The 26102-nt window shown below is 42.0% G+C and overlaps 1 protein-coding gene across 4 annotated transcripts in view; it reads left to right on the top strand.

Annotated features, from left to right (window-relative positions):
- Positions 1 to 22049, top strand: part of LOC126187351 (NEDD8-conjugating enzyme UBE2F-like) — a 69080-nt gene extending 47031 nt beyond the window's left edge. For all 4 annotated transcript variants that reach the window (XM_049928376.1, XM_049928377.1, XM_049928378.1 and 1 more), the window contains one exon: positions 21738 to 22049. In XM_049928376.1, the coding sequence (XP_049784333.1) occupies positions 21738 to 21854 (117 nt within the window). In that variant the 3' untranslated portion in view covers positions 21855 to 22049. The remainder of the gene's footprint in view (positions 1 to 21737) is intronic.
- Positions 22050 to 26102: the final 4053 nt, after the last annotated feature.

Raw genomic sequence — 26102 nt, 5'->3', positions numbered from 1 at the left:
TGGCCCGAGGTATTTCTGCCTGTTGTTAGAAGTTACTAAAAGGAGTCTTACACCTTTCGGCCTTTATGTGATGGTCCCCTGTCGAGTTTGACCTCCACTCTTCAAACTTTTTCTGAAGAGTGAGCCAATTGGGGAAGGGTGCCTTACAAGGTGCGTCATGTCCATCGTGCATTGAGATCTCTAGCCGACTTTCTCGTTGTCTCATTTCAGTCCTGCTCATTCACCATCTGTTGGGCGAGGATAACTTCCTTGAAGCATTTTCCACCGTGCACTATCGCTTTCTGCGTCGACGACGACCATGGACTGCTTTGCACCGTTGTGGTTGGGCTGCCATGTACCCTGTTGGTTGTAGCCCCCTGACCACACAGGGATCGCTCTGCTCATGCCTGCACCATTAACTCTCCATGTATGCCAAGGGGTAGGTGCCCATACCCCTGGGGCATTGGGACTCCCGGCAATGGCCATCGCACCTGGGTGGCGTCCGTGGGGAGGGCTCCTGGTTGGAGTGGATGGCATCAAGGCGGATGACACGCGATGAAGCGTAGTCCATCCTATCTTGCTGGTGATGAAAGCATTCATGAACTCAATTCAGCGCACAGAAATATGACCCCAAATTGTTCCCCTCCCTGGTCACACCATGGGAGGAACGTCAGACTAAGGATGGCAGTGGATCTTATTCGTCCCGGTACCTTGTATGTTCAAGAGCTGATGGGGATCTTTCATGACAATGAAGCCTCAGTTTTTTGTTGAGCATTTAGAGGACCAATTCAGGGAGGTGGAGGGCTTGTTCAATAAGATCTGCGTCAGTCTTGATAAAAACAGCATTCTCTGCCCAGTCACAGGCATTACTCGCTTGTGACAAGTTGGGGATGTTTCCGTTACCATCACGCCCCATAAGAGCTTATATATTGTCCAGGGTATTACATTCCACAGGGACCTTCTTTTGCAGTCTGGTGATGAGCTGTGTGCCAATTTAGAGTGGCGAGGTGTACATTTTGTCTGGCGTGTCCACCAGGATCCGAGGAATAATCAGGTTGCCACTGGTGCCTTCATCTTGGCCTTCGAGGGTGATACATTGCCCGAGAAGGTCAAAGTGATGGTCTACCACTATGATGTAAAGCTCTATATCCCTCCCCTTGATGCAGTGCTTTATGCACTGGAAGTTCGGCCATATGTCTTCCCTCTGTACTTCCAGCGTCACGTGTCAAGATTGCAGATGCCCATCACATCCCAATACTCCATGTGCACTGCCCCACATCTGCGGAGGGCACCATTCACCTTGCTCGCCAGACTGCAGGATTCTCCAGAAAGAAAGGAAAATCATGGAGTACAAGACCCTGGACCGACTGACCAACACTGAGGCTAAGAGAAAATTAGAACGCTATGACATCATCTTACGCCGTCGCTACAACAGTTCTGATCCTGGCAGCTCCGCCAACCCCAGTCACCTCTCAGAGCCGGAAGACTACACCTGCCCCCTTGATGGTGGAGGGGCATTTCCCTCCGGTTGCTCCCGCATCACCTACTTCAGGAGCAACACCCTCTCCAACCATCGGGGACGTCCGCCCCTACGTCTAAGCTGGAGAAGTGTAAGTCTTCTTCGGCTTCTCTTGCTAGGAAGGGGTCCCTTGTGTCACTCCCTTCCCAGGTTTCTGCTAGTGGGAAAGATGACGCACACCAGTGGCTGAAGTGCCACAAAAATAGCTGGTCGTGGGGCTTTACGATCATCCCCAGTCCCAGAGAATGAGCCAGTGAAGTCCTCTTAGCCAGGGAAACCCAAGGAGCAGCAAGAGAAACCCAAAAAGAAAACACCTAAGGCCTACGAGCTCTGCATCTGAAGATGAGGTGGAGATCTTGGCATCCGCTGAGGGCCTACATCTCGCCAGACCCACGGACACAATGGATATAGACTGCTCAGGCAATAAGTTGGTGGCAGCAGGTGACTCTGAGGCATAAACTACCTCATTGAATGTTCCATGCCTTCCCAGTCTCATGATGATGTCATCCTCCAGTGGAATTGTGGCAGTTTTTTCCACCACCTGGCTGAGCAACTGTTAAGCTTTACACCTGCTATCTGCATTGCCCTCCAGGAAATCTGGTTCCAGGCAATGCGGACCCCTACCCTCCGCGGCTATAAGGGATATTACAGGAACCATAGCGACTATAATGGAGCGTCAGGTGGGGTTTGCGTTTATGTCCTAAACTCAGTCTGTAGTGAACTTGTGCCCTTTAAAACCGCTCTTGAAGCTGTGGCTGTCAGAATAAGGACGACACAGGAAATAACTGTCTGCATCATATATCTTCCTCCAGATGGTGCAGTACCCCTGAATGTATTAGCTGCACTCATTGATCAACTCCCTAAATCTTTCCTACTTTTGGGCGATTTCAAAGCCCATAACCCCTTGTGGGGTGGCACCGTGCTTACTGGCCGAGGCAGAGATGTTGAAACTTGACTGCTTCTTAAAATACTGGGGCAGCCACACATTTCTGTGTGGCTCATGGTAGTTACTTGGCCATTGATTTATCAATTTGCAGCCCAGGACTTCTCCCATCTATCCACTGGAGAGCAGCTGACGACTTGTGAGATAGTGATCATTTCCCCATCTTCCTGTCACTGTCCCAGCAACAGGCCCACGGACACCTCTACCCAGGTGGGCTTTAAACAAGGCGGACCTCTGCTGTCACTGTTGACTCTCCCCCACACGGTAACATCGATTTGATGGTTGAGCAGGCGACTACAACAATTGTTTCTGCAGCAGAAAATGCAATACCTCAGTGGAGCATCTCATAGCCTTTAAATGGCTCCACGCCCCGGTTCGCCAACTTATCAAATGACAGAAGCAGAAGTGTTGGGAGAGATATGTCTCGACCATTTTGTGCCATGCGTCACCTTCCCAAGTCTGGGCAAAGATCAAACGTGTTTCTTGTGTGTTACCTACTGACATAAATGTGATTGCCGAGCAGTCTGCTGAGCACTTTGCTTGAGCCTCTGTTTCGGAGACTTACCCCCCAGCCTTTTGCACTCTCAAACGGCAGCTGGAAGGGAACGTCCTCTCATTCATTACACACCACAGTAAACCCTATAACGCCCCCTTTACAGAGTGGGCGCTCCTCAGTGCCCTTGCACATTGCTCCGACACAGCTCCTGGGCCCGATCGGATCCACGGCCAGATGCTTAAAGACCTCTCATCTGTCTGCAAGCAACAACTCCTCGTCGTCTTCAACCGGATCTGGTTTGATGGCGTCTTTCCATCGCAATGGTGGGAGAGCACCGTCATTCCAGTGCTCAAACCCGGTAAAAACCCGCTTTATGTGGATAGCTTCACCAACATTCTTTGTAAGCTGCTGGAATGTATGGTATGTCAGCAGTTGGGTTGGGTCCTGAAGTCATGTGGCCTACTGGCTCCATGTTAGGCGGCTTCCACCAGGGTCGCTCTACCTTTGATAATCTAGCCCACAGATTCCAGTTTTCGGCCTCAAACTCGTGTGTCGTGCACTTCTGTTGGTGTCGTACTGTTCATCTGGACCGAGAACTTTACCTTCATGATGATCCACTCACTATAGTGGAGACATATCGACTCTTAGGACTGGTTTTCATCGATCGATTGACTTGGCTCCCTCATCTTCGTTAGCGTAAGCAGAAGTGCTGGCAGCATCTCAGTGCCGTCCATTGCCTTAGCAACACCAATTGAGGTGCAGATTGCTCTATGCTGCTGTGGCTGTACAAGGCCCTTGTCCAGTCCTGAATCGACTATGGGAGTGTGGTTTATGGTTTGGCAGCACCTCCAGCATGGCATGTATTCAACCCTGTGCACCAGTGTGGGGTTAGACTAGTGACTGGAGCTTTTAGAACGTGTCCGGTGACCAGCGTACAGGTGGAGGCTGGGGTCCCTCCATTGCAGATCAGACTTGCACAACTGCTCGCCAATTACGTTGCACACATTCATAGTTCTGAGCGTCTGAATTACCATCTCCTTTTCCCACCTACAGCAGTCCGCCTCCCGCATTGGTGGCCCACGTCGGGGCTAAGGATTGTGTTTCGTGTGCGGTCCCTTCTCTCCGAACTGGAGTCCTTCCCTTTACCACCTCCACTTGAGATCCGTTCACATATGCCTCCATGGTGCACGTCTCAGCTGCAACTTTGTCTGGACCTTTCATGTGGCCCTAAGGACTCCGTTAACCCTGTGGCTCTCTGCTGTCACTTCCTCTCGATTCTTGACATGTTCTGGGGCTCTGAAGTGGTTTATGCCGACGGCTCGATGGTTGATGGTTGTGTTGGCTTTGCCCACGTTCAGGGCGGCCATATTGAACATCGTTCCTTACCTGATGGCTGCAGTATACTCACTGCAGAGCTGGTGGCCATTTCTCGTGCACTTCAGTATCTCCGTTCATGCCCTGGGGTCTTTCCTTTTATGTACTCACTCCTTTGAGCAGCCTGAAAACTCTTGATGAGTGCTACCCACATCATCCTTTGGTAGTGTCCATCCAGGAGTCCATCTGTGCCCTGGAACGGTCCAGTCACTGAGTGGTGTTTGTCTGGACCCCTAGTCACATCGGAATTCCAGGAAATGAACATGCTGACAGGCTGGCCAAACAGGCTACATGGAAACCACTTCTGGAGATGGGCATCCCAACAACTGACCTGCGTTCGTTATTGCGCCATAAGGTTTTTCAGCTTTGGGACACGGAATGGCAAAGTGTCAGATGCACAACAAACTGTGAACCATTAAGGAGACCACTAATGTGTGGAAGTCCTCGATGAGGGCCTCTCACAGGGACTGTGTGGTTCTCTGCCGGCTCCACATTGGCCATGCCTGGGCGACCCACGGCTACCTCCTGTGCCGTGAAGACCCACCTCAGTGTCGGTGCGGCTCCCGTTTGACAGTGGCCATATTGAACAGTATTCCTTACCCGATTGCTGCAGTGTATTCACTGCAGACCTGGTGGCATTCTTCTGCTCTGTCCTTCTTTGACTGCCCTGCAACTTCATCTCCAGTTGCCAGACTCGTTATTATTGATTTTAGCAGACATCGCCTCAGTGGCTGATTTGGTTTTATGTTTCAGCCGTGAGGGTTCATTTTACCATTTGATCTGAGTTTTAGAGCTTGTCCTTTGTCCCTCTGTGTCCTCCACCCTAGTGCTTTCAGGGTGGAGGTTTTAATGTGTTGCAGGGTGACTGGCTTTTCCTTTTTATTTTCATGGTCGGCCAGCCACTGTATTCTACTTCCTTGTTTTACTCTCTTGTAACTGTTTCTTGCATCTCTCTGTTGTTTCCTTGTCCGCTTTTGTTCCTTTTAGTGTTCGTTGTCTTTCCTTTGTTCTTGTGGTCTTTCCTTTCTTTCCGTTTTGTGTTATATGTCTTGTCTGTTTTATTCTCACACTTGTGGCATTATTTTATTAGGAGCAAGGGACCGATGACCTTGTAGTTTAGTCCCTTTCCCCCTCTTTTAGACCAACCAACTGTAACCATTGGCTATAAAGTGGCCTGTGGAGTGTAGAAGTAGATTTGGTATGTTCACCTACCATTAGCTCTTCCTTTCTTGTTCCGCCCCTCAGCCACCTTTAACCTCATTTATATAGTGGCTCAGAAATGTATAAGGGGCATTCGAGTGAAACCCGGTCACTAGTGTAAGGTAACGGTAACGATTTTATTAACTCAAAAATATAGTTATACACAGTACACATATTCAGAAATAGTCACCAAAGTTGTTGGCACAATTACACCATTGTGACACTAGCCGGTCGATTCCATCCTTGAACAAGCTAGTAGGCTGCTCTAGGATCCAGGCCTGGACCCAGTCACACACTTCATCATCCGTTGCAAATTGATATCTGCGAATAGCCTGTTTTAGAGGTCCAAACACTTGAGACACATGGTGAAAGATCGGGATTGTACAGTGGATGTTCCAGTGTTTCCCACCGAAACTGCTGCAATGTCGTCTTCACCACATTGGCAGTGTGTGGGTGGGCATTATCACCTACAGGAGGATAACGCCATTAGACAACATACGTCGGCATTTCGACTTAATGGCTCATTTAAGGTTCTATAAAATGGCTTGATAATGCTGGGCATTGGTGGTGGTTTCCCATTACAGGAACTCGACAGGCAGTGGGCCCTTGTGGTCAGAAAAGGACATGACCCTACCAGAACTGGTGTGCATGGCCTTTGATTTCTTTGGAGGTGTACTCACCATACACAGCCTTCATCCATAGATACATTTCATGGTCTCCATATCCCTCCACCACCAAAAATCGAATCGCTCCTCTTTGTTCCTGCGTACTAGCCTACATGTTCGGTAGTGGACGATAACTTGGGTGGCCAACTTCTCTTTGGCGTGAAACCACACTGATGCTATGAAACATCAAACGGTGCACACCACCAGTTTCTATACAAATATATGGGGCCACGATACATGCAGTTACGTTGTGCCACCTTACGTGTAGGGCAAAGGTAGGCGCACTGACCAGGTTTCATTTGAATAAACCTCATACATACCTTTCGCAGCTGTTTACATCTAGTGAAGATAACATCAGCTCGCTAGCTTGACATTTCATTGCATTGGGTTCCAGAGGAGGTGGGACATACCATTGCCTCTTTTTTTCTATTCCGTTCTCATAGATTATATTTTTTCCACACGCTGATTTCTTATAGAAAAACTAAGTAGGTGTTGAAGGTACACTTAGATTTGAAGATACACGAACTGTATATTTGATTTGTGGATTTGACAATTTTAAGTGTTTTTATGCAAGTCTTTCCTGCAGTGCCACTTGTATGTCAAAATGGGTAAGAATGTGAACTGGTTTCAGATTTAATGATGGGTTGTCTTTCTCATATTATTTATTGCAAGAGTATTATAAATCCAAAAGTGATATGTGATACTTACAATGGCAATAACATTGGAACTGAAAATATCTTGCCCTACATTGGCAGAACTATCCTTTGAAGAACAGTTATACTGTTACTTATCTAATCCACAAACATATTTATTTCAGTCCATCCACCAACATTTGAAACTACATAATTTTCAAAATTATAAAGAATTTCTTCTGTAATTTAATTTTTGCTTCTTGTGTTTGTTCAACAATAATTTTCATATGTCCAGAAAACCTTCAGTGTGTAAGCAGACAGCTATGAAAGTGAAACACCTCCTTATAAACGTTAACTGCAAAGTTAAATTATAGTAGAAAAGATACACAAGTGCCCATTGGCATGGGGCTGTGTTTCTGAAATGCCATTATTGATGTATATCGGCCACATGAAGGGTGGCTATCAGCCTGATGCAGCGTCGGGTGGCAAGTTGTCTTGTGCTTGGTGACAGTAGGTGCTGTTAGGGAAACTTCTTAGAAAAAAAGTTTTTCGCACCTTACTGTCTCACATAACCGCTCGATAACGAACTGGAAATTTTTTCGTTATTCATTGTAGTAATTACAGTGCTTCAAAATAAAATCAACTTGTTACAGGTAAACCAAAGAAAGTGTTATAAATTTTACAGGCTAATTAGCATTTGACACACTTCAGGTCATACATTGCTGCACAGAAAATGTAGCTAACGTATTGAAATAATTTTTAATCACAGAATGAGAGCTCTCTCTCTCTCTCTCTCTCTCTCTCTCTCTCTCTCTCTCTGTCTCTGTCTCTGTCTCTGTCTCTGTCTCTCTGCCCCCCCCTCCCCACCCCAATACTGAGTAAAAAATGCCTTGCTATACCTGAAGCTGTCATGCAGTGAAGAATCAACGGTGATAAGCAATAAGAGCCTTTATCTTTCAGAAACGGTGGAAGATAGTGAAACAAGGATTTTGCCAAATACAAATTAATGGTTCTTTGCTGTAGGAAATATCTTTATCTATTAGAAAATAGAACTAACGGTGTTATTTTTCAATGTAAAGATTCTCTTTTTAATGGCATTCAACAGATCATAAAAGTACAAAGATGTGCCATATGTCAATGATTAGGGGGAAACGAACACAAAAAGCCGGAAAATACAAATGTGCTATTACATCTGGTGGGGAATTTTAAGTAAAACCACTACTGTGGCTTGATTCTTCGCAGTTATGTACTGTATTTGATTTACATGTTGTTGTTGTTATTGTTGTGGTCTTCAGTCATGAGACTGGTTTGATGCAGCTCTCCATGCTACTCTATCCTGTGCAAGCTGCTTCATCTCCCAGTACCTACTGCAGCCTACATCCTTCTGAATCTGCTTAGTGTATTCGTCTCTTGGTCCCCCTCTACGATTTTTACTCTCCATGCTGCCCTCCAATACTAAACTGGTGATCCCTTGATGCCTCAGAACATGTCCTACCTACCAATCCCTTCTTCTCGTCAAGTTGTGCCACAAACTCTTCTTCTCCCCAATTCTATTCAATACCTCCTCATTAGTTATGTGATCTACCCATCTAATCTTCAACATTCTTCTGTAGCACCACATTTCGAAAGCTTCTATTCTCTTCTTGTCCAAACTATTTACCGTCCATGTTTCACTTCCATACATGGCCCCACTCCATACAAATACTTTCAGAAACGACTTCCTGGCACTTAGATCTATACTCGATGTTAACAAATTTCTCTTCTTCAGAAACACTTTCCTCGGCATTGCCAGTCTACATTTTATATCCTCTCTTCTTCGACCATCAGCAGTTATTTGGCTCTCCAAATAGCAAAACTCCTTTACTACTTTAAGTGTCTCATTTCCTAATCTAATTCCCTCAGCATCACCCGAGTCAACTCAACTACATTCCATTATGCTCGTTTTTCTTTTGTTGATGTTCATCTTATATCCTCCTTTCAAGACACTGTCCATTCCATTCAGCTGCTCTTCCAAGTCCTTTGCTGTCTCTGACAGAATTACAATGTCATCAGCGAACCTCAAAGTTTTTATTTCTTCTCCATGGATTTTAATACCTGCTCTGAATTTTTCTTTTGTTTCCTTTACTGCTTGCTCAATGTACAGACTGATAATGAGGTTTTATACAGAGTGTTTGTTTTAACTTAGGAAAATGAGGGATTGCATGAAAAAATATTGTAGATGAAAAGTTAATATTAGTAAAGGGACATCAGTCTGTGCTACAATTGGCCACTTTCTAACCACCCCTTTTAAGTTTTGGGGGATGTCACCTTTGTATTTTCAAATGGGGGAAACCCCCATTTTTATTGTGTATTAGGATTCTACACTAAACTACATACTGTTTATTCAAACCATTGTTTTCCATTTGTGGTAGGTGGAGCTGTAACTGACAAATACAGTGTGCTTGTTTTTTGCATTTGATTCTGTGTTTCATTTAAGATGTAAATGCTCTCTTTGTTTCACACCGCTAATTCATGTCCCACAGTGCAGTGCCAAAATAGTATGTTGCGGGAGGACGTGTTCCACTCCATATACGATCTCTCACTTAGTTGATATAATAGAGGGAAACATTCCATGTGGGAAAAATATATTTAAAAAGAAAGATGATGAGACTTACCAAACAAAAGCGCTGGCAGGTCGATAGACACACAAACACTAACATACACACAAAATCCTAGCTTTCGCAACCAACGGTTGCCTCGTCAGGAAAGAGGGAAGGAGAAGGAAAGACAAAAGGATATGGGTTTTAAGGGAGAGGGTAAGGAGTCATTCCAATCCCGGGAGCGGAAAGACTTACCTTAGGGGGAAAAAAGGACAGGTATACACTCGCGCGCGCGCGCGCACACACACACACACACATCCATCCACACATACACAGACACAGACACTGTGTATGTGTGGATGGATATGTGTGTGTGTGCGAGTGTATACCTGTCCTTTTTTCCCCCTAAGGTAAGTCTTTCCGCTCCCGGGATTGGAATGACTCCTTACCCTCTCCCTTAAAACCCATATCCTTTTGTCTTTCCTTCTCCTTCCCTCTTTCCTGACGAGGCAACCGTTGGTTGCGAAAGCTAGGATTTTGTGTGTATGTTAGTGTTTGTTTGTGTGTCTATCGACCTGCCAGCGCTTTTGTTTGGTAAGTCTCATCATCTTTCTTTTTAAATATATTTTTCCCACATGGAATGTTTCCCTCTATTATATTAATATCATTAATTTGAACCCAACAATCACGTTTGTTATTGTTATTGTTATTGTCACTGTTACATTTCGTAGTCTTTTCTGTCATCTTATTTCCTCCTTCTGTTTTTGCCAGCAGTTTTACTTTCTATTCACCTTCTCCTTTTTTACCGTAATCCAGTATACAATTTTATCCCGCCGATATATACTCAATAATACGTAACCCACTTCCAAACCATAACCAATATTTTTTTTTTTTTTTTTCCGCTTTCAACACTACCGCTGCTATAAAATCCATCGTTTCCAGTTCACAAACAGTTCCTTTCAGCTATTAAACAACCTTTTCGGCTAGTTTTAATATCTTTTGCTTTATTTCCATTTCCGTTTTTCTCACATCATCGATCATTTTTAGCCGCTTCCCACAGGTTTTAACGTCATTATTTCTTCACCAGACAATTGTTAGCTTCATTTCCATAATCTGCCACCACCAAACCACCCTTTTAATACATCCTCACGTAGTTTTTTCGAAATTTTCCCGTATTTCTCCACCCTTAACGTGTTTTGGCGGCAACACAACCACCTAACCTTTATGCATATCATTATCTACCTACACAAGTTCACCACAGGATCAACATAGCCCAGCTCTAACCAACCCTTTTTCGCCTTTTTTCACACCAGATCTCCATTTGCTTTCTAGTTTTACCTTTATCTCTCCCCATATATTTTTATATTTATGTTCATTTTCATTTCAGCCTCGTGTTCCACTTTCCACCTTCTAGTACCATGTCACCCTCACAACACCTCCACAACAACCCCATTAAGTTTTATTTACATTCCCTCCGCAAACATGCCTTCGCCCTAGCCAGATTACACTCCCATATTTTATTTTCTCAGGCTTGTCTGACATTTGGCATCACCCCCAAAGGCCTCACACTTAAAGTTCCCATCTCTGGCTGCAACCCTTTAATAAGGTGTCTGTGTATGTGTGGATGGATATGTGTGTGTGTGTGCGAGTGTATACCTGTCCTTTTTTCCCCCTAAGGTAAGTCTTTCCGCTCCCGGGATTGGAATGACTCCTTACCCTCTCCCTTAAAACCCATATCCTTTTGTCTTTCCTTCTCCTTCCCTCTTTCCTGACGAGGCAACCGTTGGTTGCGAAAGCTAGGATTTTGTGTGTATGTTAGTGTTTGTTTGTGTGTCTATCGACCTGCCAGCGCTTTTGTTTGGTAAGTCTCATCATCTTTCTTTTTAAATATATTTCTCTCACTTAGTTGTGTGTATGTGCCAGCTTTACCATGCAAATAATTTGTGGTGACTGTTCCTGAAGCTAATTGCTTTTGTGGGCCTCCTATGCAGTGCCACATGTGACTTCTTACTCTCTGCAGTGGGTGTGGGTACTGAAAAAGAGCTCTCATCTGTCCAAACTACTGAATGTTGTAAACAGCTTTGCGGTAACTCTTCTGCATTTTACACTCAATGTTTTTCGTGTACAACCGCAGTTAAGATGATTGGTGACTAGATATCTCTTATTTTGTAGCTCATAACAGATTACAGCATATAAACATGTACTCCTTTTACATTATAGGAAAGCACATAACCGAATAATGATTTTTCCATCATTTTCTGGCATTTACTTGTTCGCCAGTGCTTCTTACTTTCTGGTTTTACTGGTACCTCAAGCCGCAATGCCAAAGCATAAGCACATCTCCACAGCAGGTGGAAATGCGCATTTGCAGTCATGCCTTATCAAGTTGCTGCTTTCCTTTAGCATCCATCTGCACATACATCAAGCAAGGGCATATGCAGTGTGATGTTACACACTTAACAACTGCCTAAGATTACATTTTCCATTTCTAAAAGTATCTTTCATTAGCCTAAGTGGTCAAAAGTGGAACATGTTATTTCAGAGGATCACCCTATTACACCACAAGTTGTGAAGCACTGCTGCACCAATGGGAATGAAACTGCTCCCCTGAATGTGACTTTGGAGAAGAGCAGCAAATGGTACATCACATAACATTTGAATGTTCCCTCATAGCATTCAGAATGACAATGGAAAACCTTCAGAATTTGTCTCCAGAAGCTTCTGATGGGATTTCAAATGTGGACTAAGAGCTATTACAAACTTGAGATTTTATGTATCTGTGTAGAAATCTATAGATTTGTTGTAAATACTTATCTAGTATTTCACCTATCTTAAAATGAATAATTAAAGAAGTATTCACTGTGGGTAAATAGTTTTAAATATCTTCCTAGACACCTCCTTCAAAAACAACTTGTAGGAAAGTTCTGGCAGAATGTAAACACCATGTTAATGTAATTGAAGTGCAGCTACTCACAGAGGTCAAGTGTGGACTGCAATTATTGTATGACACTGAAATTTAGTAGATATTCTAATGCGTTAATGTGGAACTGGAACACTGAAAAAAAAAAAAAAACAGTAATCCAATTTTGGTCATCAGGTGCAAATATGGTGCTGTGAATGCAAGAAAGATGTGTAGAAATATGTTCATATGTAATGGATTAATAACGGGACATGTGCAGAAAAGGTGAGAGAAGCATAATGTTGATTTTATTGTTAACCATCATATACACAATTTGTTCAGTATGAACACTGCAGATGACTAGGTGCTCTACAGTGCCATATTTTTGGTGGCCAAAATTGGAACAATTTTTTTTTTTTCCTCAATGTCAAATCGGTTCTGCATTATTGTATCTTCGAAGTTTCGCTTCCATACAATAATTAGAGCCCACACTGGAAAACAAACAAACACACACACACACACACACACACACACACCTGTGCCCATTGGTTAGAGACACGATGCCAGGATCGCATTTTGGTGGTTGAAATAGGGTGGCGTTGGTGGTTGTGTCAAGGGGCAGGTAGAAGGGAAGAGGGGCGGGAAGCTGGGAGAGGGTTTGGGGTGGGTGGCTAGCAGCTCGTAGGAGGGGTTCAGTTTGCGGCCCAGGAATACAGGAGTGAGGTGTGACAGGTGCACAGGCTGCACCGATGTCAGAGCCGGAGGGGAACAGTTCACGCTGAAGATAAAATGGAGACGTGAATTGGAGTTCTAGGATGGAGGAGGAGGAGGAATTTGTTGGGTAGGGAGATTGGTGGCAGTGGGTTACATAGGATTGAGCATGAGGCTGGGACAGTTAAGGGAGCGAAGTATGTGTTGCAAGGATAACTCCTGCCTGCATAGTTCAGAGGAGGTGGTGGTGGAGGGGCAGATCCGTATGGTTGAGTGGTGAAGCAATCATTGAAATTGAGAATGTTGCACTCAGCTGCATGTTGTGCCACCGGATGATCAACTTTGTTTTTGGAAACAGTTTGGTGGTAGCTATTCATTCTGATGGACTTTGTTGGTAATCATACTGACATAAAATGCTGTGCAACATTTTCAGCAGAGTTTGTCACATAGCCTGGCCTCTGATGGGTTAGGCTAAGCCTGTCATAGGATTGGAGTAGGAAGTAGTGGGTAGAGGTAGGGCATGGGGACAGAATGGGTAGTTGGAACGGGTGATGGAACACAGTTACAGGATGGGTGGGGAGGGTTTTGGACAGGATGTCCCTCATTTTAGGGCAAGATGAGAGAGATCAAAGCCCTGACGAAGAATATGGTTAACCAGTTCCAGTTCAGAGTGATATTGAGTGCTGGGTGTTGGGGAAGGCTCTCCTTTGTGGCTTATTCCTTTGGATGATGGTATGGTTGGGGTGTGTGAAAATATGGAATGGGAAATCTATTTGCAGAGTAGTTTCGGGCAGGGGGTGGTGACTGTCTCCGAAGGCATTCATGAGATCTTTAGCATACTAGATAATAGTTCTTATCACTGCAAGTGTGTCATCCACAGGTGGCCAAGCTGTATGGGAATAACTTTCATGGTGTGGAAGGGATGGCAGTGTCGGAACACAGGTACTGTTGGTGGTTAACAGGTTAAATGTGAAGAAAGGTTTGGATGGGGCCATCAGAAAAGTAGAGGTCAACATCCAGGAAGGTGGCACTTAGGATTGAGGAGGACCAGGTGAAATGGGTGGGAGAGGTGGTATTGAAGTTGGGAAGAAATGAGGATAAGGTATCTTGGCCTTGAATCAAGATCATGAAGACAGCTTTCTACATCTGCATCTACATTAATATGCTCAAACCACCTAGAAGTGCATGGCAGAGGGTATTTCCTGTTGTACTATTTGTTAGGATTTCTTCCCATTCCATTCAAGAAAAATGATCCAAAGCATCTGTATGTGCTGTAATTGTTGTAATCTTTTCCTCACGAGACCTACATGAGCAGTACGTAGGGATTGTAGTATATTCCTAGTCATCATTTAAAGCTGGTTCTTGAAATTCTGTTAGTAGACTTTCTCGGGATAGTGACGTCTATCTTCAAGAGAGAGCTAGTTCAGCTTCTTGGTAACACTCTCCCATGGGTAAAAAAAACCCTTCACCATTCATAGTGGCCTTCTCTGTATACATTGAATATCCCCAGTTACTCCTATTTAGTATGGGTCCCACACACTTGGGCAGAATTCTAGAATAGGTTGTGTGTGTGATGTGTAAGCAATTCTTTTTTTAACGATGATATGAAAACGATATTTGTTACTCACCTTATAGCGGAGATGCTGAGTCGATAGGCACAACAAAAAGATTGTCACAAAATAAGCTTTCGGCCTTTATTTTGTGACACTTTCTTGTTGTGCTTATCTGTGACTCAGCGTCTCTGCTATATGGTGAGTAGCAACTATCCTTTCCATAATATTGTTACATTCCATCCTGGGCAATCTCCTTTTTAGATTGATTGCACTTCACATATATTCTATCAATGAACCAAAGTCTACCACTTGCTCTACCCACAATGGAGCCTATGTGGTCATTCCATTTCTTATCCCTAGAAAGTGTTAACACAAGTATTTGTATGAGTTGGCTGATTTGGACAGCAACTTACTGATCTTATAGTCATATGATACTATGTTTCTTCATTTTCTGAAGTGTGGAGTTTTACATTTTTGAACATTTAAAGCAACTTGCCAGTCTTTGCGCCATTTTACATCTTATCAAGATCTGACTGAATATTTATGCAGCTTCTTTCAAACAGTACTTCATTACAAATAACTGCACCATTTGCAAAAAGTCTGAGGCTTATTAATATTGTCTGCAAGGTCATTAATATACAACGTGAACAGCTGGGGTCCCAACACACTTCCGTAATGTGCTGTGTCCTCCTTACCAAAAAGTCATGTAATCCAGTCACAAATTTCACTTGATACTCCATATGATCAAATTTTTGACAATAAATATAGGTGTGGCACTGAAATTAAGAAATACTACTTCAATCCAAAGCTTTCAGTATGTCATGTGAGAAAAGTTGGAGTTGGGTTTTACATGATATTGGAATGCATGCCGGTTGGCACTGAGGTGGTCATCTGTTCAAGATACCTCATTATGTTTGAGCTCAGAATATATTCTATGATTCTACAATAAATTGATGTTAAGGATACTGAACGGTAGTTCTATGGATCACTTCTACTACCCTTCTTGTAGACATGTGTGACCTGTGCCTTTTTCCAAGAATTGAGCTTAGTTGTTGCTTTTTTTTTAAAGGGATCTACGATAGATTACAGTTAGAAGACAGGATAACTCGGCCCTAAATTCAGTATAGAGTCTGATGGAGATTCCATTGGAACCTTGAGGTCTGTTCAATTTTAACGATTTTAGCTGTTTCTCAACACCACAGACACTAATACTGATTTCACTGACCTTTTCAATGATGCAAGGTTTAAATTGGAGCAATTCTCCTGGGTTTTCATTTCTAAAGGAACACTTGAAAACTGAGTTAAGCATTTCATCTTTTGCTTTGCTACACTCAGTTTCAGTTCCTGTCTGATTCGCTAGGGACTGGACAATAACTTTGGTGCCACTAACGACATTTACATATGACCAGATTTTCTTGGGGTTTTGTGGAAGGTTGTTTGACAGTATTCTGCAATGGTAGTCACTGAAGGATTCATGTATTGCCCTCTTGACAGCCAAATGTGTTCCTTTTAGCATCTCTCTCTCTCTCTCTCACTCACTCACTCACTCACTCACTCACTCACTCTCACTGTCACATTCTTTGCTGTGTTTTACGCCTATACTGGATACATATCTATCCAGTGCATGGTCAACGATTCTTTGATTCTTTTAAGCTTGTACATGCTCCTGCCATGTGCTGAAAGTTTCAAGTTCCTCATTGAGAAATGATACTACTGATTTTTTATCTAGTTTACTGAACATTTATATCTTTCTGATTGTTTTAGTTGTGCTTTGGTAATCATTGCTGCCACAACCCATGATGATCACTAATACCAGTTTCAATGTGGACGTCCTCAAAGACGTCAGGTCTATTTTTTGCTGTTAGATCCAATGTATTTCCATCATGGGGTTCCTATCTATCTGTTCTAACTAGTTTTCAGAGAAGGCATGTAGTAAAGTTTCACAGCATCTCTTATCATGCCCATCACTAACAAGACTGTAATTTTTCCAATTAATTGTTGGTTGGTGAACGTGTCAGTCAGTGATTACAACATGATTGGGAAACTTGCGTACAAGTGAACTGAGGTTTTCTCTGAAGTTTTCAGTTACATCAGGAGATGAGCCTGGTGGGCGACTGAAAGATCCAAATGCATTTTGTGCCCACCGCTGATAATGAGTCATGCCCAAACAGTCTCACATGCAGCTTTAATTTCTATATTGGTGGATTTGAGTTTCTTATCTACGGTGGCAGATCCACCACCTCCATTTCCCATTAGCCTGTCATTTTGATATACATTTAACTTCTCTCCAAAACTCTCACTGCTATCAATTTCAGGTTTCAGCCAGTTTTCTGTACCTAGTATTATGAGAGCTTTACCGCTTTCCAGAAGTGCATCGAAGCCTGTCACTTTGTTGCGAATATTCCGACCAGTAGCACTTCCCCCTTTGGGTGCGGGGTTTAGAACAGGCCCGCGGTATTCCTGCCTGTCGTAAGAGATGACTACAAGGATAAAAGGAGTCTCACACATTTCGGCCTTTATTTGATGGTCCCCTGTGGGGTTTGACCTCCATACATCCAAATTTTTCCCAAAGCGAGCCAATTGAGGAAGGGCACCTTACATGGTGCATCGTGCATTGAGATCTTTAGACCGCTTTCTCATTGTCGCATTGCAGTCCTGCTCACTCTCCGTCTCTTGGGTGAGGATACATTTCTGGGTGCAGTTTCCGCCATCCTTTGTGCTGTGTCGATTTCTGCGCTGACGACCACCGTGGACTTCTTTGCACCTGGTATCCAGCATGGTAGCCAGTCCTTTGTGTTGAGGTCACCATGTACCATGTTGGTTGTAGCCCCCTGACAACACAGGGATCGCTCTGCTGATGCCTGCGCCGTTAACTCCCCACATATTCCAAGGAGTAGATGCCTGTCTCCTTGGGGCATCGGGACTCCCAGCAGTGGCCCTTGCTGTGGCTGGGTGGCACCCGTGGGGAGGGCCCTTGTCGGAGTGGGTGGCATCAGGACGGATGACATGAAATGAAGAGTGACACATCTTCTCTTGCTGGTGGCCAGCCGCCAGCAGTCTCTAAGCATTCCACGGCTCAATTTCATGCAAACACGTATGACCCCAAATCGTTTCCCTATCTGGCCACACCATGGGAGGAACGAAAGGTTAAGAATGGCAGCAAAGCTTATTTGCCCCGCTACCTAGTATGTACGAGAGCTGATGAGGAATCCTTTGTGTGCATGAAGCCTCAGTTTTTTGTTGAGCATTTAGAGGACAAGTTTGGGGAGGTGGAGGGCTTGTCCAAAATGCACTCTGGGTCAGTTTTGATAAAAACAGCATTCTCTGCCCAGTCACGGGCGTTACTCGCTTGTGGAAAGTTGGGGGATGTTTGTTACCATCGCGCCCAATAAGAGTTTAAATGTAGTCCAGGGTATTATATTCCACAGGGAGCTTCTTTTGCAGCCTGATGACAAGCTGTGCGCCAATTTAGAGCGGCGAGGTGTTCATTTCGTCCAGCGTGTTCATTGGGGCCCAAGGGATAATCAGGTTGGCATTGGTGCCTTCATCTTGGTCTTCGAGGGTGATACATTGACTGAGAAGATCAAGGTGATGGTCTAGCGCTGTGATATCAAGCCCTATATCCCTCTGCCGGATGTGGTGCTTTAAGTGCTGGAAGTTCAGCCATGTGTCTTCCTGCCGTACTTCCAGCCTCACATGTCCAGATTGTGAACGTCCATCACATCCCAATACTCCATGTGCCCCACCTCCCATCTGTGTCAACTGCAGAGATCATTATTCACCTTGCTCGCCACACTGCAGGATTTTACAGAAAGAGCGGAAAATCATGAAATATAAGACCCTCAACCAACTGACCTACACTGAGGCTAAGAGGAAATATGAACAACTCTATTCTGTGCGAATGACTTCCTCTTATGCCGGCGCTACGACGACAGTGATAGTCCCATCAGTTCAGCGAATTCCAGTTGGCGGCCCGAGCCACAAGACTACACCTGTCCCCTTGACCATGGGGAGCAACACCCTCCCACCCATCGGGGATGTCCATCCCCACTTCTAAGCCGGAGACTGAATCAGTGAAGCCCTCCCAGCCAGTGAAACCTAAGGAACAGTGAGAAAAGTCCAAGGAATGTGCGGTGGCGCCCAACCCACCACAACCTACAAGCTCTGCGTCTGAGGATGGGGTGGAGATTCTGGCGTCCACTGAGGACCTAGATCTCGCCGGACCCTCAGACACCACGGAAGTCGATCGCATGGGTACTCAGTTGGTGGCAGCAGGTGATCCAGTGGCATAATCTGTCTCTTCAGTTCCTTCATGCTTTTTTCGGCCGGGGACAATGTCATCCTCTGGTGGAATTGCAGCGGTTTTTTCCCCCCACCTTGCTGAGCTCCTACAACTTCTCAGCCTTCACCCTTCCTTCTGCATTGCTCTCCAGGAATCGGTTTCCAGCGATGCGAACCCCAGCCCTCCATGGCTATCGCAGTTATTATAAGAATCGGGCAGCTTATGAGGGTATGTGCTGGAGTCTGTGTCTATGTCTGTAACTCTCTATACAGTGTGTGTGTCCCTCTTCAAACACCTTTAGGGGCTGTCACTGTTCGGGTATGGATGCCTCAGGCTGTTACTGTCTGGGGTCTCGATCATCCATGGGATGGTGATGTCCCACAGCATGTACTGGCTGCGCTGATAGCCCAATTGCTGCCACATTTTCTGTTATTGGGAGAATTTAACGCCCATAACCCTTTATGAGGTGGATTGGTGGCAACAGGCCAAGGCACTGTCGTTGAGCAAGTGTTGGCACAGGTCGACCTTTCTGTTTTAAATAATGGTGCTTCTATACATTTCAGTGTGGCGAATGGCACGTACTCAGCCATCAACCTTCCGGCCTGCAGCCCTGGCCTTCTACCGTTTGTCCAATGGAGTGTACATGACAACTTGTGCGGTAGTGACCACTTTCCGATCTTTCTGTCACTGCCCCAACATCGATCACCTGGGTGCCTTCCCAGATGGGCTTTGAATAAGGCTGGCAGGGACTTGTTCGCCTCCATTGCCACTCTTGAGCCTCTTTCTCATGGCACCACTGACGCGGTGGTTCACACGATCACCAGCGGCATCGTTTCTGCTGTGGAATCTGCAATTCCCTGTTCTTCCAGGTTCCCTTGGTGGAGGACTATGCCTTGGTGGTCACTATTTTCTGATGATGCTTCTTTGCTTAGCTTCACAACAATGTTTGTATCATATGCAAATAGTGTAAATTTTGGCTCCTGATCGCCAAGGCAATTAGAGATCGCAGGGGACCCTCCAGTGTCATAAGCCGCGCCCATCATTGGAACACTTCGTTACCCTTAAACAGGCCCATCATTGGCTTCTTGGTGGTCACTATTTTCTGATGATGCTTCTTTGCTTAGCTTCACAACAATGTTTGTATCATATGCAAATAGTGTTAATTTTGGCTCCTGAAACAAGTAAATCGGTAGATCATGAACATACAGATAGTGATCTTATCTTCAGGGACTTCAGTAGTAACTTTGCATAATGCAGATGATGTGGCATCTCCCTTTGTATTACCAAACAGCGTAGGGTAACTTCTTGCATTCTGTTTCTTAAATAAGAACAAAACCAGGCTTATGCTGATTATAAAAACTTTTTTAATGTAATAGTATGATTGGTACAATCAAATGCCTTCACGAAGTGATACAATTAAATATTTTATCACTTGCTCAGTAAATTCATAAATGGGTGACCTTTCTGAAATTGGAACCATGATAGGAGTAGCAAATTACTGCATAGTCGGATGACAACCCTGCAGTATATTTAGGAATTGATGTAAGGAGTGACAGTCGGTGGTTATTATTGACAAATATGGAGACAACCTTCTCATAGTGGTGTATTTTAATCTGCCTTGGGGGGTAACAAATTAATGATATGTTATGTAAGTGACTAAGTACATACATTGTGTACTGATTATAGGGCCACAACTTTTTTTAGCATCTTGTCGGAGAAGATTACCCATCTCATAAAAACCTTTAATTTTTAGAATCATTATCATCTTCCTTGTCATGTGGGGATGTGAGATTAATTTTATTTCACTAAATGTACTCTTGCTTCTTTGGTAAATGAACAAATAATAAGAGAAGTTCTCTTGCAGTCTCAAATATTTCCAGTATCAAAATCTGACAGTGATACATTTATTAGTCTGGTATCTGAAGACCGTTTTTAGCAATGGTACTACTGCAGTTTGCTTATTAAATGTTCACATCCACCTGTTATGTAGCCTTTGTTATATAACCACAGCTCACTTTATTAATGCAAGTCATTGATTGGCAGAAGAGTCAGTACACTGCAGTTGTGTTGGACTTAATGTTCAGAAAGAGGTAATGTAATACCCACAGTGCAGTATAAAGCAATAAAAGTGAAGTAAGTTCTGGTATTCTGAAATAAATCTCATCTTTTGTATTGTTTTAAGTGAATTGTCATTTTTATACCAGTACATTGTTGTTGAATAATCATCTTGTTAAGTATCACTTATTAAACACTCTGGATTAAATTTAGTATATTATCAACTTCCATATATCCCAAAATTTTATTTATTCTGTTAAATAATATTTTTGTCTGGGTGTGATACCATTTGCTGCTTTTACAGTGAAAATTTCTTCTACAAAACTTAGTGAACAATAAGTAATATATTTAAATATCTGAATGGTTTTAGTAATAAAAAGGGGGGGGTGGAGGGGTGTATTTCGTGAGTATCCTCAAAGCATGTATTTGGCTAAGATCATTTGACTTTCAGACCTTGCTCCTGTCTGTTAAATGTTTACTTATTTGTGTGTGTGTGTGTGTGTGTGTGTGTGTGTGTGTGTGTGTGTGTGTGAGCAAGCGCACACACACAAGCAAGCACGTACACACACACACACACACACGCGCGCACTTTGGGAGGGACAAGGGGTAGTGGAGGGAGAGAAGGCATTGTGTTAATGTTACGTAGATATTGCCACAAGCAGCATTACTATTTTGTGGAACATGTAATCACTCCATACATATTATTGAATAATGGTTGACATCTTGCTGTTTATTCTGCCGTTTTAACAGAAATGCCAACTTGTGTTTTGACAGAAATGCCAACTTGTGTTTTATACTGTAATAGTGTTACTACCAAATCAAAAACCCTCTAAATGTTTTTCTTTTACAGGATCTTCTGAATTTTGATGATCCACTCAACATAGAGGCAGCAGAGCTTTACACTAGGGACAAGGATGCATTTCGAAGCAAAGTTCGTGAATATGTAAATAAATTTGCAAAGAGATGACTACGTCATGTTATGTTAAGTGCAGCATTTATTTTTGTTGAAAGCAAAGTTTTGCTGTTCTGACATATCTAACTCCTTCTGAAGTATTAAGGAATTAAAAAAAAAAGGAAAAAAACTTGTGCTGTATTAAGAATGTGTGCTATTTCTGTAATGAAATGTTTTGTGTTAGTATTATTTATAGCAACAAATGAAAAACCTGTGGCATAAAGAGAGGATGTTTGCTTCACTGTATACCATGTCTCTAAGTGTAAAAAAATTAAACACTGGATGGGAATAATTGATAATCAAGAGGTGTCACTGGTGCTATACATCTTCCTGATAGGGGTGCTAAAACTTAAAAAAGAATTTCTGTAAAGTGCTTCATTGGTGAGTCTTTTCTCCCCCAGGAACACTGGAGCTTTTGGCTCTTATAACTTTGACCCATTGGCCAATATTTATTTAGAGTTTGCTGAATCCAATCCTGCATGAAGCTGAACTATTCAAATAATTGAAAATGGCAAAAATAATATATACCAAGTTTCACGGTTCATTGAAGAGGGAGATCTCCAATTTGCACCCTTCAAAATTTCAACATTATTAGGATGGAATGTGTATGAATAACTGATGCATTTCTTTTTCCTTTTTGTCTCACAGAGCATTCAGGATCAATACCCCTTCCACCAGCCAGTGTTCTGACTGACTGAGATCGAACCAATCAGATTCTTTCTGTTTTCCCGCAGTCCATGATTCACTATCATGCAGTGCTGTGCTTCATACATACATTCTCACAATTTTCTTCCTCTAAATTAAGATCTGTATCTTACATTAGCAGATTTCTTTTGGCCAGGAGTGACCTTTTTGCCTTAGCTAATCAGATTTTTAAGTTCTCATTGTTTCCGAGGTAGCAGAATTACTTAACTTCCGCTACTCCTAATTACTTTCATCTTTATTCAATTTACTACAATTTTTCCTCATGTTCACCACAGGTAGCAATGCAATTGGCAAATACTATCAGTGATATCCTTTCACTCATGCTCCTGAACCTTTTATTATAGTCATTGCTTGATGTATAGATTAAGCAGTAGGGGTGAAAAATACCACTACCTTACAGCCTTTATGTATTTCTCTATAGCTTCACATTGTTCATTCCCCTCTCTCCTAGAAATCCTGTGAACATATTTTACTCCCATTGTCAAGTGCAACACCATACCTGCCTCTCTGATGGCTTTACCTTAACTAAACTTAATCTGATCACAGATGCTAAATTTTCATTACAATATAGTAGTATCTGACACTGCCTGTAGTAAGGTAATGAGTTAGTCTGTTATTTTTAGCAAAAGTGTTATCACAATATGCAATTGAAATTTAATATACCTTCAATTAACTTTGGGCGAATGTCTTGCATACAGCTTAATATAGTAGTTTTCAGACAAAGATTTCTACAACAATTTATTTCACTGAAATGTGTACATTTGGTGTATAAGGATAACATGAATCTGCCATATTAAAAATGCATAGTTGAAACACTCCAACAATAACTTTGCAAGTTTGCATATCAAACAACACACGTGACAAAACTATTTCAAACATTTTAAATACCCTTCATAAATACCCACATTTTCATTGACATTGCAACAGTCATAAAATCTTCCATATATTCAGATAAACAATATATTAGGCACAACACACTCCTTAATCACAATATAATTCCACAGGTAAGTACAAAAACACAGCGAGTGCTCCGAACAGTGATCACAAACTAACAACTAAAACACAATCCTGTGATAAGACAATGTGACAAATCATTTATATTTACATTCCACATCAGAAAATGATGATACACACATGAATAAAAACTCCCATGAATATATACTGACCGATGGAATGCTACAATTGCATGAAAAAATTTAGACTGTGGTAAAGTTTTTAAACTGATTGACCCATTTAAAATTTGTCAGTTACATCATTATAATTTGGACAGTATCCAAGTTCCAAAGAAAAAAAATACAAATCGCATTTCTTCAAAGCTGCTGTAATGTACTCTTTACACTTGACATGACATTATGAATTTTTATACTGCGTATTATTACGTTTGATCTTCCCCAAAAATATAAATTGCTGATTTTATTTAGGAATAAAATATAATAGATGACAGACTCCCAAACTATTACAGGTGGGAAGAAACAGCATGCAAATAATTCTGTTCTGTAATTACTAATTTGTTCTTCACTCTCAGTAGACGTGAATGTCACTTGGAATCATCTTAAACAAAATTTACACGTTCACTATTGTAATAAATGCTTGGAACTGTATTGCATTTAATAGGGAAAAAGAATTCCTAAGAGCCACGTAAGTACTACGTCAGTTTTGAGAAACACACTGACTGTAAAATTACAGGTAATATACAAAACAGAAAGGGTGGGGACCACTGAAAAGACAGTTGATATTAACTAAGCATGTAATTACTGCAACAAGTAACAATGTTGGGAATATCTAAAACAATGAGTTACACTAAACACCTGGGGAAAGATGAAACAAAATTCAGAGTAAATTATGGGTGACTGACAATTAAATGAACAAGTAGATTGTCTTTTACTTCCGCTAACAAAATAATGGTATTTAAAATTTCTCAGATTCAAAATTTACAGCAGGGCACACTTTTCAAGTTACACAATCCTAATAAATCAATATACTGCATTCTCTTTTTGTGAGCTTTAGTATAATTCTCTATTACATAATTTTAAAAAGTGATGTGAGCTGTAATGCTTCTTGCATGCAAATGAAAAGAGTTTAACCTTCTATGACAACAGTTTAAGGTAATTAAAAAGTATGTTGGTAAAGTAATTCTTACACATGCAGACCTATAAGGAACCCATTGCTGTGACTGTGTAATTTGCAGAGGTTTTATACTCTAGATATTGCCTTATTTATGATACTCATACCATTCTTGTCAAATCCCTAAAAAAAATTGCTTTCCTCACACAAAAAGATAACAACCTAACACTTCTCTAGCACAGTTTCAAACCATTGTATGTAATCATGACACATTCAGATGACTATCACTACCCTTTTTGGTCTTTCTGCTTTTAAAATTTATGTTACTGTTAATGGCTTTAGGAATGCTTCTTCCTTACTATAGATATTGCACACCAATGTGCAATACAATTCTTCCGGAAATGTTTCTCCTTTTCTACAGAACAACAATTACAACTATGGCTTTCACCCATCCTTACTGAAGATGCTTTTATTCCCCATTGGAAAGCTCTACATGGTCTTCCTTTAAATATAGTGTCACTCAACCAAATGTAGTAATAAAAGGACTGTGAGAAATTAAAATGAAGTATGATTTTACAAATATTACTAGCATATTGTATTAAAAGTTTTTCAATTAAAATTTTCCGCTGCCCAGAAGAGACATTTGTCATGCCACATTAAAACTGATTTGAAAATCAGCGTGAATACTAAAACACTTCCAAGTGATGGCTTTGTGTTTCTGTCAGTTGTGTACCAAATAAGCTACAGTGTAATTTGAAAATCAAAACATGATGGAATGTCAGCTTTGTGTGTCACCAGCAACAGATTACTATACTAAGACTAAAATCTCATTTTTAATGAAGCATCAGATTCAGTAAAGATGGGTTTCTTTTTCAAATTAAGATAAAATAGAATCCAACAATATAATAAACAAAATTAAGAATCTAACACAGAAAATATAACAATTATATATCCGTAAACTTAACACACATGGTAACTAGTAATATCTGTTTTGCACAGAAGCTGATATACATATAACATGTTATATATTTTATTTATTGGTGACAAACCACCATTTGTACTTCACAGACCACCATACCCTTACTGGCCAAAGAGAAAAAAAATTATATGTACAACGTGAAAACAGAACCCTGAACCTCCCTATTGTAGTGTCCAAGTATCACCAGGTATACATAGGAACTTTCCTCATTAACAGTGATTAAGGCATTAGTAATGATTTAGAAAATATCAGGTGTTCCAAAGATTTCTTCAAAAAAGCTGAAAGTGACTAGCAAAATCAGTGTGCTATCTACTTAACAGCAATTCTGTGAAACTTGTCAGTGTATTAAAATTCAGTATCACACCTCAAACTGCATATAATAAAAAGTTAGTTATTAAAGTTGAGATCTTTAATTGATAACTACATCATGAAAAAACAATGACACAGTGCTGTTTATTTGCCTGGTGTTGCAAAATAAAACTTCTAGTTTATTTCCCATTCTGGGGCTGTATGAG

The sequence above is a fragment of the Schistocerca cancellata genome, chromosome 5 (genome assembly GCF_023864275.1).
Source record: "Schistocerca cancellata isolate TAMUIC-IGC-003103 chromosome 5, iqSchCanc2.1, whole genome shotgun sequence".
Classification (NCBI taxonomy): domain Eukaryota; kingdom Metazoa; phylum Arthropoda; class Insecta; order Orthoptera; family Acrididae; genus Schistocerca; species Schistocerca cancellata.
Note: the sequence above shows the minus strand (reverse complement) of the source record. Positions and strands in the feature narration are given on the sequence as shown.